Consider the following 13504-nt stretch of genomic DNA (forward strand, 5'->3'; position numbering starts at 1 on the left):
GTGCTTATCCTGGTCTCCCATGGGGTGCAGGGCCCAAGCACTTGGGCCATCCTCCACTGCACTCCCTAGCCACAGCAGAGAGCTGGCCTGGAAGAGGGGCAACGGGGACAGGATCGGTGCCCCAACCGGGACTAGAACCCGGTGTGCCGGCGCCGCAAGGCGGAGGATTAGCCTAGTGAGCCGCGGCGCCGGCCGATTAATCCCATCTTCAATGCGCATCCACAGGCTGTGTATAGTCGTTTCTCCATCTGATTATATGACTGCTCACAGGCTGTTGAGCGCACAAACCGTCTAGTCCCTAGGCATGAAGTGTCAGCTCTTTGGCGAAAAATATTCAAAGATTACTTTCTCCAAAAGATCACCAAGCCAAGCATTTGGCCATATTTTTATTTACTACATATACTATAAACATATACAATACATGCTACAAAAAAAAACTTTTTAAAATTTAACTGTCAAGAAAGTGTATAGTGTTATAATACAATGGCACATGTTCATATTTTATTTCAAATTGGTTTGCTTGTCACCCATTTCAAACCATTAATAGTGAAATATTACTTGTGGATAATTAAAAATTATCTATTTGCATTATTAACAATAAACAATCCCAACAAATTAATAAGAATTAACCATGTCAAATATTAGTATCCAAAAAAAAATGGGCTTTTGCAGAAATGATTATATAAAATATAGCAGCCAATTTCAGTTCACTTTGCTCTGTGGCAATGTACATATGCACTGGAACAGGAGTCTAGCATCTGCTTTTGGGGGAAGATACTAAGAAGAAGTCCTTTGATTTCTCGAGGTCCAATAACCACCACACACAGCCAAATCGAACCCAACAGTTCATGTAATGGCTCCGTACAACTGATCATTGAGAAAGTCTCATGATGTGGGTAGAGTTGCGTGTCCCACTAATATCACATACGATGAGAAGGATATTACAGGCCAATACCAAAGACAAAAGAAAATACAAACATTCAAATCAGTTGTGACAAAGTTTTTCTACACATATTTTAGATGCCATGTTTTCAGGAAAACAAGACAATGTGTGTTTAGATTTTACAGTATTTATGCTCTAAATGAAAATTTAACGCAGCAGTCAGATGGAATTACGTCTAGTGTTGCAAATCTGTTCCTTCGACATCACTGAGCACCCGCCGTGTGCACAGCACTGTGCTAACACTTTAACAGTCGAATATGAATGTCTTTATCAAGCATTACCTTAGTGTGAGGTAAAAATAAATTAGCGTCATCTCATTAGTTTCCTTGTGGTACTGTGTGTGATCCTGTGCCCGCTGGCTTCCCTGTGCCATGTAATGAGCTTCGCATCCCCTTCATGCACTCACACCAACATCTGACACTGGCTGTGTTCCAGACAATGTGCTGGCCACTGGGTCACCATCATTCTGTGTTTGTTCAAAAAATGCAAATTCATCATACTAACCTACACAGGACAATTAGAAAGGTACATGATTTTTCTAAAATGAGGTCCAAAGCAAAGTATAAGGTGTTTCTACTGGTCACATCACACCACAGACCAGGAAGTGCCTTTACAGACTGGGAACTAACTTTTAAAGTTTCATGTGGCAGTCTAAGTAGCCTAAATCATTTTTGGTCTCATAGTCTGTTCTTTGGAACATCTGACCCCATTAAACCATTCCATATTTAAAAGTCTATAAACCAAACCTGAACATAAACAAAAAGAATAGACAATGAAGGCAGTTTATAATGTGACGTATTTCAAGAAGTCTTCTGGCCATGTGAAATGAATAATACATAAGTAATTCATGATTGGTTCAAACATTTTTCAAAGCGCTAACCCTACCCCCAAATTCATGTAGCTCTAACTTCATGTTTATATAAGCTGCACATAATGCAGAGGGCAGAATTTGGCCCCCAAACTTTCCATGGAATATTCTAAGTAATTGGTCCTTCCACTCCAAGCAGAACTTGAGAGTTGCAATCTGAATAGAATACTGCCACTCAGGATGAACGGCCCTGCTTTCCACCAGCCGGGAGCCTATGTAGCTGCTGCAGCAGGGTGAGCACACCAGGAGCCCTTGGGGAAGGCAGAGGGCCAGGAGCCCGGCTGTGCGCTCGGTGAGTCCAATGCTGGCTTACAGCTATGCGCCGCATCGAGTGCTCTGCGCACCCTGCTTCTCCTTGGGAAGGAAAACGCACACTCATGTTGAGAATTAACCTATCTGTAGTTGGAGAAAAAGAATGACAGGAGTTGAAAGAATCCCAAGAAAAAGTATGAAGCATTGACTAGGAAGGAAGACAAATGCCTCCAGTAGTGTTCTCAGAGTTCTCAGGATCTGAAATGTCAGAATGAGTCACACATGGTCACGGTCCATGAATGAAAAAGCAATCCCACTGGGCACTATTCACACGGTGCGTGATTACTTCATGGGGGTGGAAGGCAACAGGCGCCTGCCGTTTGACAGTGTGGGTTCAGAATGAGCACAGGCTGCTGAGTAGACCAGGGTAAGCAGTGTGTAACACTCCTCTCTGTCCATCATGTTCCACAGGTTGATCTGCGCTGCCTGAGAGAAAGGAGGCGATACCCCTATCCCTTCCAACACACACAGGCATGGATGGCTGCTACCACCTACAATTGCCAATTCAGAAGTTAACACATGAGCCCTCCAGTTTCGTACCCTGAATATGGTAAATAGGCTAGGAATGGAGTAGTTCAATCTAAGAAAGATCACAGGTAATAACAGAATGCTTATATAAACTAGACTGCTTTTGACACCTGTAACAAAATTGTATAGATGGCAGTTGGAAAAAAAAAAGATTGTTCCCATCTGTCAGCAAAACTGTTGCGCTATACTCAGCTGAAGTCCTCATCAGGATTCTGTTGATCCAGCAGACGGACATGTGTGAATGGGAAGTGACCTCGTTTGCCATTACACTCCCCTTCCCACTGACCACTCACATTAATCTTCGTAACCTTTACCAGCTCACCGACCTGCAGGAGGAGAATAAGGAGAGCACTTTATTTCCAGTAAAGAAGCAAGCTAAACAACTCCATTCTCTGGCTAGGCACACCCTGCCCACACGAGTGCACCAGGGCTGCTGCTGCAGAAACAGCCACTCCCTACCTCCCAGCCCCCGCCCCCAGGCTGATTACTTGTGGTTAATGTAGGCAGAAGGAAGAGGTGTTTGAAGCAGTGCAGGAAAACACAGAGAATTACAGAAAGTAGACAGGATCCCAGAAAATTATACTCTTCAGAAATCTCAAGTGCCTCTGGATGAGCAATACCAGCGTAATGAGCTAACATTCCTTTTCTCTGTAGCCACTACCCTCAGCTTCTTAGAGCAGCTTTGTCCCCTCCCTGGCACGGAGCGGCAGCACCATCTGCCAGCCCACTCTCTCACGCCCAGCCTGGCCTGCTAGGGCTCCTTCAGTAGAAGGAGATCATGGCCAACCCACTTGACTTGGCCCCAGAAATGAAGTGTTCCTACTGTCCTCCAACCAAGACAAGTCCCTTCCCAATCCCATCAGAGCCCTACAGATCTCACTCCTCCTTATAAAAAAGCTACTTGATAGGCCACTGCCTCCTAACTCCTGCCCCATTCCACCATCCACTGGCAGGACTTGCTGCTCCCTCAAGGTCACCTGACATCTGCTCAGTATCCAATGAGAGGACAAAAAAACAAACACCAAAAAACAAATGAACAAAAAACCCAACTATTGTATTTTTGCCTCAGTTTATAAAAGGTCTCTTGTTGCCACATCAAATATAAAATATAAATATAGCTTCCTGCTAGGAAACTGAAAACATGGTTAGTCCCTTAGGGAAAACAATGAACCCTGATGAGATAAGGCCCAGCCATCACTGGCCTGAGAATGCCATGACCACTCCCTGATTATCAACCTGTTGAGCTGTGGGCACAGAAGTGCCTTCTAAGCATTAACTGCTCACATAATTAAATTAATAACTACTTGTCAAACTATTATTACATAGTACAACAGAAGACACTGGATATAAATTATTTTCTAATCCTCATCATAACCTTGAGAGAATCGTTTGAATTTTAGATGAGAAACACAGGCTCAGAGCACTAACATGATATACTGAGGCTACAGTCAGCGAGGGCTGGGATTGGAGCCCAAAACGATGGCTCCAAAGCCTACTCCCGTTCTTCTTACCATACCAGCAACTTTCCAATTATGATCAGAGGGCCCTGGTGGGTCTCTAAGCATGTCTCCAAGCCAACTACTAGCCAAAGCCAACTCAAGTCCGGGCCCAGGACCTCCTCTAGAACCAGTTTTTTGTTTTGTTTTGTTTTTTAAAAATTTATTTTATTTATTTCAAAGGCAGAGTTATGGGGCCAGTGTTGTGGCACAGCGAGTAAAGCTATCACCTGTGAGGTCGGCATCCCATATGGGTGCTGGTTTGGGTTCTGACTGTTCCACTTTCAATCCAGCTCCCTGCTTTTCAAATAAATAAATCGTTATAAAAATTAATTTTAAAAAGGGAGGGTTATAGATAGAGGGAGGGAGGGAGGGAAAGGGAGAGAGAGAGAGGGAGGGAGGGGGAGGGAGGGGGAGAGAGAGAGATCTTCCATCTGCTGGTTCATTCCCTAAATGGCTACAATGGCTGGGGGCTGGTCCAAGATGAAGCCATGAGCCAGGAGCTTCCTCCAGGTCTCCCACATAGGTGCAAGGACCCAAGCACTTGGGTCATCTTCCACTGTTTTCCCGGGCACACTATCAGGGAGCTGGATCAGAAGTGGAGCAGCTGGCACTTGAATGGGCACCCATATGGATGCCAGGCAATCGGGTCAGAGGCTCAACCTTCTATGCCACAGCACCAGCCACACAAACTTGTTTTTTGATTTAAGTAAACCAGTTGGAAAAACACGTTTGAGAGTCACATAAAATTAGACAGGGACTGAATATTAGATGATATTAAGAAATAAATGTTGGGGACTAGCTCTGTGGCACAGCAGGCTGAGCCACAGTCTGCAGTGCAGGCATCCCATTTGGGTGCCGGTTTGAGCTGGTTGCTCCACTTGCAGCACCCATGTGCGATGCCAAAGTTGCAGGCAGCAGCTTAACCTGTTAAGCCACAGTGCTGGCCCCAAGAACCAGTTTGATCTCACTCACAGAGGAAGCAGCCTACTGCTGGCTTGTCTGCAGTTTCCTAAAGAATGATCTGAAAACCACAGAGGCCTCAAGTGCTTACAGGACCACAGGGTGCTGAGAAAAGGGGTCTACCACACAGAAATAAGGGAAAATGGAGAAACAAGAAATAAAATAAGAGGATGAGATAGAGCAGCAGCTTGCAGAGAGGAGAGGGAAGGCTATGCGCATGCTCACTCTGGCAAGCAGGCCTCCAGCAGCAGGGTTCCATTCATTCCCAGCAAGTTTCCAAATCAAAGCTCCTGACACCCAAGCAGGGAAGTATGACAAAGACATCAAAGTAAAGTTTTGCTTATTAACAAAGATAATCTAAAAGATTTACTCCTTTACCTCCAACCCTTGTTTGCAGGCTTTATCTCACTAACTCCCTTTTAAAAAATCTTAGTGTTGCAAAAAGCTAGGTTTAATAACAGTCCCTGTAAGGATACTTTAGTGAGTTTCTTTGTTAAGGACCTCTGACACTCCATCCTTCTCTCTCGCACACACACCCATTGTGCATGATATCTGGTAACTGCATTCAAGTCTCCAACCTTCATTAGAGAAAAGGGGCTGGCGCTGCAGTGTAGCAGGTTAAGTGGGGCCCACAGTGCCAGCATCCCATATGGGCACTGGTTTGAGTCCCAGGCACTCCACCTCCAATCCAGTTTCCTGCTAATGTGCCTGGGAAAGCAGCAGCAGATGGCCCAAGTCCCTGGGCCTCTGTACCCATGTGGGAGACAATGAAGAAGCTCCTGGCTCCAGCCTGGCACAGCCCTTGGCCATTGCAGCCATTTGGGCGGTGAGCCAGTGGATGGTCAATCTCTCTCTATGTAACTCTTTCAAAAAACTAAATCAATTTTTTAAAAAAAGAGAGAGAAAAAAAAATATTTGAGAGCAACTGTTTGCTCCTATCAAAATCTAAACTGCCACTTAGGCTCCTTCTAGATTTCTCTGAAGTTCATCTGACAACTTCAGTCCTTAACATCCTCTGTGTCTGCCATACTTCAATTCCATTATTTCATCCATACGAAAATACACACAAGGGACATGAGGGAACATTCTGGAGTGCCAGAAATGTCCTATTCTCTCATCTGGATGGTTGTCACTGTGACAGGTATACATCCATATAAACTCACTGAACTGTATTTTTAATAATAGGACAGATGGGGGCCGGCACTGTGGCATAGCAGGTAAAGCTGCTGCCTGCAGTGCCAGCATTCCATATGGGCACTGGTTTGAGTCCCGGCTGCTCCACTTCCAATCCAGCTCTCTGCTATGGCCTGGGAAAGCAGTAGAAGATGGACCTAGTCCTTGGGTCTCTGCATCCACATGGGAGACCAGGAAGAAGCTCCTGGCTCCTGGCTTTGGATCAGCACAGCTCCGGCCGCCAGCGGAAGCTCTCTCTCTGCCTCTCCTTCTCACTCTGTGTAACTCTTTCAAAACAAAAACAAAAACTGTGGTGATAAATTCAGTGTTAAAAAAAATACTAGTATACTTTGCCAAAGGACTCTGTTCCTCAATTAAAAGGTGAAAAGGATGTCTGGCCTAGCAGTTAAGACACCCGTATCCCATATGATAGTACTGACTTTGATTCCTAGCCTTGGCTCTTGACTCCAGCTCCCTATTAACGCAGACCCTGGGAAGCAGCATGGATAGCTCAAGTGATTCGTGCCTGCCATTAACATGGGAGGTCTGGATTAAATCCCTGGCTTCCGGCTTCAGTCCTAGTCCAGTCTCAACTGTTGCAGGCATTTGGGGAGTGAACCTGTAGGTGGGAGCTTATTCTAAGTTGTTATTTTTTATTTTTTTAAAGATTTATTTATTTATTTGAAAGTCAGAGTTACACAGAGAAAGAAGAAGAGGCAGAGAGAGAGAGAGAGAAAGGTCTTCCATCCACTGGGTCACTCCCCAGTTGGCTGCAATGGCCGGAGCTGTGCTGATCTAGAGCCAGGAGCCTTTTCCGGGTCTCCCATGTGAGTGCAGGGGCCCAAGAACTGGGGCCATCTTCTACTGCTTTCCTAGGCCATAGCAGAGAGCCGGATCAGAAGTGGAGCAGCCGGGACTCGAACTGGCACCCATATGGTATGCTAGCACTACAGATGGTGGCTTTACCTGCTATGCCACAGTGCCGGTCCCATCTAAGTTTTTTAAAAAACTTATAAAAAAGGGGGAGAGGGATGGCACTGGCTCCAAGGCAGGCAAGGATGGGGAAGAGCCAGTCCCTAGTTATCAGGCCAACACCACAGGCTTGGGAATCATGTTTACTGAAAAAGTAAAAAGCATTACCAAAAAAAAAAAAAGAAAAGAAAAGAAAAGAAAAAGGAAGGAAGGGGCCAGCACTGTGGCCTAGCATGCAAAGTCGCCACCTGCAACATCAACATTCCATACAGGCGCCAGTTCAAGTCCTGGCTGCTCCACTTCTAATCCAGCTCTCTGTGAATGCACCATGGAAGGCAGCAGAAGCTCTTAATCAGCTCAGCTTCAACCATCGTGGGCGTCTGGGGGAGTGAATCAGCAGATAAAAGATCTGTTTCCCTCTCCCTTTGTAACTTTCAAATAAACAAATAAAATGTTTTTAAAAAATAAAGTGAAAAGGAAAGGATGTGTTTTTTTATTTTACTTAGCTTCTCTAAGTGTTCCATAGATGATTCCTTAGGACAAGTCTTTTATCTACCTGATTGCAAAATCAAACTTTATTTTTTAAAGATTCATTTTATTCATTTGAAGAGTTACAGAGAGAGAGGTAGAGACAGAGAGAGATCTTCCATATATGCCACAAATGGCTACAACAGCTGGGGCTGGGCCAGGCCTATGCCAGGAGCTTCTTCCAGGTCTCCCACATGGGTGCTGGGACCCAAGGACTTGGGCCATCTTCTACTGCTTTCCCAGGCCATAGCAGAGAGCTGGATCAGAAGTGGAGCAGCTGGGACAACAACCAGCATGCATGAGATGCCAGCTCCGGCCATTGCAGCCAACTGGCGAGTGACCCAGTGGATGGAAGACCTCTCTCTCTCTCTCTCTCTCTCTGCCTCTTCTTCTTTCTCTGTGTAACTCTGACTTTCAAATAAATAAATAAATCTTTAAAAAAATAAAAAAATAACAACTTAGAATAAGCTCCCACCTACAGGTTCACTCCCCAAATGCCTGCAACAGTTGAGACTGGACTAGGACTGAAGCCGGAAGCCAGGGATTTAATCCAGACCTCCCATGTTAATGGCAGGTGGCTTTACCTGCGATGCCACCATGCTGGCCCCAAAAATAAAATTTTAAACCTCTTTTGTCTCCATGTTATTTGTATTCTTGAGTAGTCACAGTGCAGTCTCCGACAGCACCCCCACAGAGCTGGAAGGGCAGGCTGCAATGTGGACCACCCAGCCTTTGTCCTTCCCAGCACCACAGAACCTCAGCTGCTTCTCAAGAAGCAAGAGAAACTGCTCATCCGCCCCCAGTCCTTCTCCCCTTCAGATTCTAAAGGAGAAATAGGCAGAGCTCAGATGGAAAGGAATTACAAGTAAATTAAAACACTGGACAACTTAGAGCTCAGCAGAACTATTTCACATTCTGAAATACAAAGCTTTTTTTTTTGAAAGGCAGTTATAGTGTTGGGGACAGAGAGAGTTCTTCCATTCATTGGTTCATTCCCTAAATGGCTGCAAAGGCTGGAGCCAAGAGCCAGGAGCTTCTTCTGGGTTTCCCTCATGGGTGCAGGGGCACAAGCACTTGTGCCATCTTTAGCTGCTTTCCCAGGCACATTATAGCTGTATCAGAAGTGGAGCTTGAACCAGCACCCTTATGGGATGCCGGTACAACAGGCAGCGGCTTTACCCACTACGCCACAGCACCAGCCCCAGCTTTTCTTTTTTTAAAAACTTTTAAAATAACTGTTTAGGTTCTTGGTAGAGAGGTCCAAAAGTCAGAAAGGCTATGCCACCAAAGTGTATTACATGAAAGACCTCTGTGGGTAGGACCCCAGTGGAAAGAAGTGGTCATTGAAGAAGGATGTACTTTTCTCTCAAGGGAGAACTTTCACTTTGCTTACGGCCTTGTCTAAATACTGAAGGAGTATGTGGATTCACAAGGCTTCTACAGCCTAGGCAGCTCATGTCAAGAGCCTTGGGTGACCACTGACGTCATACCTAAGAGTGTTAATTGTTAGATTAACAACAGGAGTCACTGTGCACTGAATTCCCCTGTCTTCAAAGAGTTGGATTATGAGAGTTAATAGTAAAACCTGTCCTCAAAGATTTACTTTGTTTTAGTGTATTAAGTGGAGGATATTCTTATATCTCATAAGCTATAGCTATGTCTAAGTGCTTGCAAAAGACATATCACTCTTGGGTTCTTCTTCAAAGTTAACTAAGTTTCTCCAAAACAAAAAATATATATATATATAAATTAAACCTCATATATATATATATATATATATATATATATATATATATATATATAAATATAGGGCCGGCGCCGCAGCTCACTAGGCTAATCCTCCGCTTTGCGGCGTCGGCACACCGGGTTCTAGTCCCGGTCAGGGCACCGATCCTGTCCCGGTTGCCCCTCTTCCAGGCCACCTCTCTGCTGTGGCCAGGGGGTGCAGTGGAGGATGGCCCAAGTCCTTGGGCCCTGCACCCCATGGGAGACCAGGAGAAGCACCTGGCTCCTGCCATCGGATCAGCGCGGTGCGCTGGCCGCAGCGCGCCTACCGCGGCGGCCATTGGAGGGTGAACCAACGGCAAAAGGAAGACCTTTCTCTCTGTCTCTCTCTCACTGTCCACTCTGCCTGTCAAAATGAAAAAAAAAAAAAATAAATAAAAAAAATATATATAAATTAAACCTCAAAAAGGTTTACTTTTATTTAATTAAAAAGTATGTTTTCTGGGGCCGGTGCTGTGGCATAGCGGGTAAAGCTGCCGCCTGTAGCACTGGAATCCCATATGGGCGCCAGTTCGAGACCTGGCTGCTCTACTTCTGATCCAGCTCTCTGCTATGGCCTGGGAAAGCAGTAGAAGATGGCCCAAGTCCTTGGGCCCCTGCACCTATGTGCGAGACCCGGAAGAAGCTCCTGGCTCCTGACTCAGGATTGGCACAGCTCTGGCCGCTGTGGCCAATTGGGGAGTGAACCAGCGGATGGAAGACCTCACTTTCTCTCTGCCTTTCCTTCTCTCTGTGTAACTCTTTCAAATAAATAAATAAATCTTTAAAAAAAAGCTCTAATTACTAAACTCGTATATACTTCTTTAAAAAAAGTATGTTTCCTTATTGCAAAAATAATAAATAAAAAAGAAATGGACATGACTATGATTGTTAAATGCATAAAATAAATAAGCAGACAATTGGGCTAACTACCCTGCTCAAGTGGCCTTGAAGTACAAATACTTCAAGGAAGGCTTTATTAAAATTAAACAATCCTCAGATAAGGTATTTAGTACAGAGATTACGATACTGCACGGGACACCCGCATCCCAGTTCAGAGTGCCTGGATCTGAGTCCCACATCTACTTCCAATTCCAGCTCCCTGCTATTATGCACACTGGGAGGCAGCAGGTAATGGCTCCAGGGCTTGGGCCACCCGTGTGGGAGACCCAGATTTTCCTCAGGGCTCCTGGCTTTAGACTGGTCTAGCTCTGACTGTTGCAAGCATTTAAGGAGTAAACCAGTGAATTGAAGATCTCTGCCTGCCTCTGTTTCTCTTCTTCTGCCTTTCATATAAACAAAAATAAATAAATAAATAATATTTCTAAATTAAATAAGCTAGGGCCAACATTGTGCTGTAGTGGGCTAAGCCTCCGCCTATGGCACCAGCATCCCATATGGGCGCCAGTTCGAGTCCCAGCTGCTCCTCTTCTGATCCAGCTCTCTGTTATGGCCTGGGAGAGCAGTGGAAGATGGTTCAAGTGCTTGGGCCCCTGCACCTGCATGGGACATCCTGAAGAGGCTCCTGGTTCCTGACTTCAGATCAGCTCAGCTCTGACCATTGCAGCCATCTGGTGAGTGAACCAGCAGATAGAAGATCTTTCTGTCTCTTCATCTCTCTGTAACTCTGCCTCTCAAATAAATAAAATCTTTCAAAAAAAATTAAATAATCCCATATAGTGAACCCCTATGGGTCTTTCTCCTGAAACGTTGAAAGCACACGGTGACTCCCGGAGTCAGGAACAAACATCTCCCAAAGGCTGCACGACCAGACGCGGGGACCGGGCTGATGCGGCAGGATGCTCGCTAGCCTTCACTGCCTGCAACAAAGGGTGGCTGTCAGCTCTTGGAGGAGGAGGAGTGGAAGAGAGCGGAGGAAACAGGGCAGTCTAAGAACAGCTTGCTCCACTAAGCAAAGTGCCGTTCTCGAATTTAGAAACAAAGACAGAATTAGTGCTCCTTCTCCTGCTAGGCAACAAGTAACTGCAGAGCAATCCTTAAGCCCAGACCGCAGAGGTAAGCAGGATCTATCTCGACGGGAAACCTGGTGTACTTCAACGACAGAAAAAGCAAAGCTGAATGCTTGCCCCAGAAAAGACAAGCTTTAGAGACAAGGGAGTGTACCAATTACAGAATGAGTGCCAATAGCAGTGCTCAACACCACTGATTTGAAAATCCACCTTGAAAGCAGGACAGGAAAATCCTCCTGTGCAGTGAACAACAAAGACTTCACAGAGGACTGACAGTACCACCAGGTGGTTAAGGTTCCTTTTATGAGGCAGACCTCACCACTACCCCGCAAAGAGACTGACGGGCAACTACTTTGGTGTCGCGTGTGGTCCTCGGCCTCCCACTCCAGTAACACACCCTTGGGAGCAAGGCTGCGCAGGAATCACGGAGTCACGGCGACTCAGTGAGGTTCCTCCGGCTTCTCTGCTCCCAGGAACTTAATGAGCACTGACTTATTCCCTCGCTCAGCGTAGTTCCAAGCTCAGTCATGACCCTGTACGGATGTAATCCAATCTAGAATTACTTCAGGAGCAAAACTTACCAGCTGATCTTCACCACTGACTTCCAAGGATATTGAGAAAGAAAGCGGAAGGCAAATGGCAGCAAGTTTTGGAATTCATGACACAAGCCCACGGGACGGTGGCACTCCTTTGCTGGTTAGCCCCGGGTGACTGCTCTTCTAGTGTCTGTCCCTTCTGACAGGAAAGACATCAGCCACTGCCAGCACTCCTGTGACCCAGCCTTGCTGCGGGATTCCAGCGGGCTCAGAGCGGGAGGCACACACCACTGCGTGCAAGTACAGCCAGGCCAAAGCAAGGCCGGAGAAGCAGTACAAGGGTTTTGTCTCTAAACATTTTCCAAACCACTTAGCAAATACTTCAGGATTTGCCTGCGGGAAGGAAAAGTGAAGGAAACAGCAGCAATCTAAGACAAGGGTCACCAGACCACGGCCCGTGAGCCAACCTAGCTTGCTGTTTTGGCAAATAGTTTTATTGGAACATAGCACACTCATTTGTTGTTTTGTCTCAAATGACCTTCTTGGTACCACAGCAGCGTTGAGTGACTGTGACAGACACCATATGGCCTTGAAAGGCCTTTACAAAGAAGTCTGCAGACCTCTGACCTAAGAAATGGGTAATATTTAGGTGCCATCTACATTTTGTTTTTAATTTATTTATTTGAAAGACAATTATAGAAAGAGATTTTTCCAGCTGCTGGGTCACTCCCCAAATGGTCCCAAGCCAGGAGCCTGGAACTCCATTAGGGTCTCCACTATGGGTGGCAAGGACCCAAGTACTCAGACTATCTTCTGCTTTCCCAGGCACATTAACAGGGAGCTGGATTGAAAGTGAAGCAGCAGGAACTTGACCTAATGTGTATATGAGATGCCAGTACTGCAAGTAGCGCCTGAACCTGCTATACCACAAAGCTGGCCCCCACCTACAGACTTTAAATGGTAACAAGAGAGAGTAATTCAGCCTTAGTGATTAATTTTAGAGACAGACTGAAATAGACACAGTTTGTAATGGTAAAATGCTACAGGGTGTGTGTGTATGTGTGTGAGTGGCCAGCACCGTGGCACAGCGGATTAAGCCTCCACTGCGGTGAAGGCATCCCATATGGGTGCCAGTTCTAGTCTCAGTTGCTCTTCTTCCTATCCAGCTCTCTGCTATGGCCTGGCAAGATGGGCCAAGTGCTTGGGCCCCTGCACCCGTGTGGGAGACCCAGAAGCAGCCCTGGCTCCTGGCTTTGGATCAGCTCAGCTCCGGCTGTTGTGGTCATTTGGGGAGTGAAACAGAGGATGGAGACCTTTCTCTCTGTCTCTGCCTCTCTCTCTCTCTCTATGTAACTCTACTTCTCAAATAAATAAATAAAATCGTAAAAAACAAAAAATGCTATGGGGGTAGGCTTGGGTAGTGGTTAAGACATCGCTTGGTATGCCCATAT

At 45.9% G+C, this 13504-nt stretch overlaps 1 protein-coding gene across 2 annotated transcripts in view; it reads right to left on the reverse strand.

Annotated features, from left to right (window-relative positions):
- Positions 1 to 371: 371 nt before the first annotated feature.
- Positions 372 to 13504, reverse strand: part of CRK (CRK proto-oncogene, adaptor protein) — a 38017-nt gene continuing 24884 nt past the window's right edge. Inside the window, exon 3 of one of the 2 annotated variants that reach the window (XM_062175634.1) lies at positions 372 to 2977. In XM_062175634.1, the coding sequence (XP_062031618.1) occupies positions 2840 to 2977 (138 nt within the window). In that variant the 3' untranslated portion in view covers positions 372 to 2839. The remainder of the gene's footprint in view (positions 2978 to 13504) is intronic. The other variant, XM_062175636.1, reaches the window with a different exon arrangement.

This window comes from Lepus europaeus, chromosome 18 (assembly GCF_033115175.1).
Source record: "Lepus europaeus isolate LE1 chromosome 18, mLepTim1.pri, whole genome shotgun sequence".
NCBI classification, from domain to species: domain Eukaryota; kingdom Metazoa; phylum Chordata; class Mammalia; order Lagomorpha; family Leporidae; genus Lepus; species Lepus europaeus.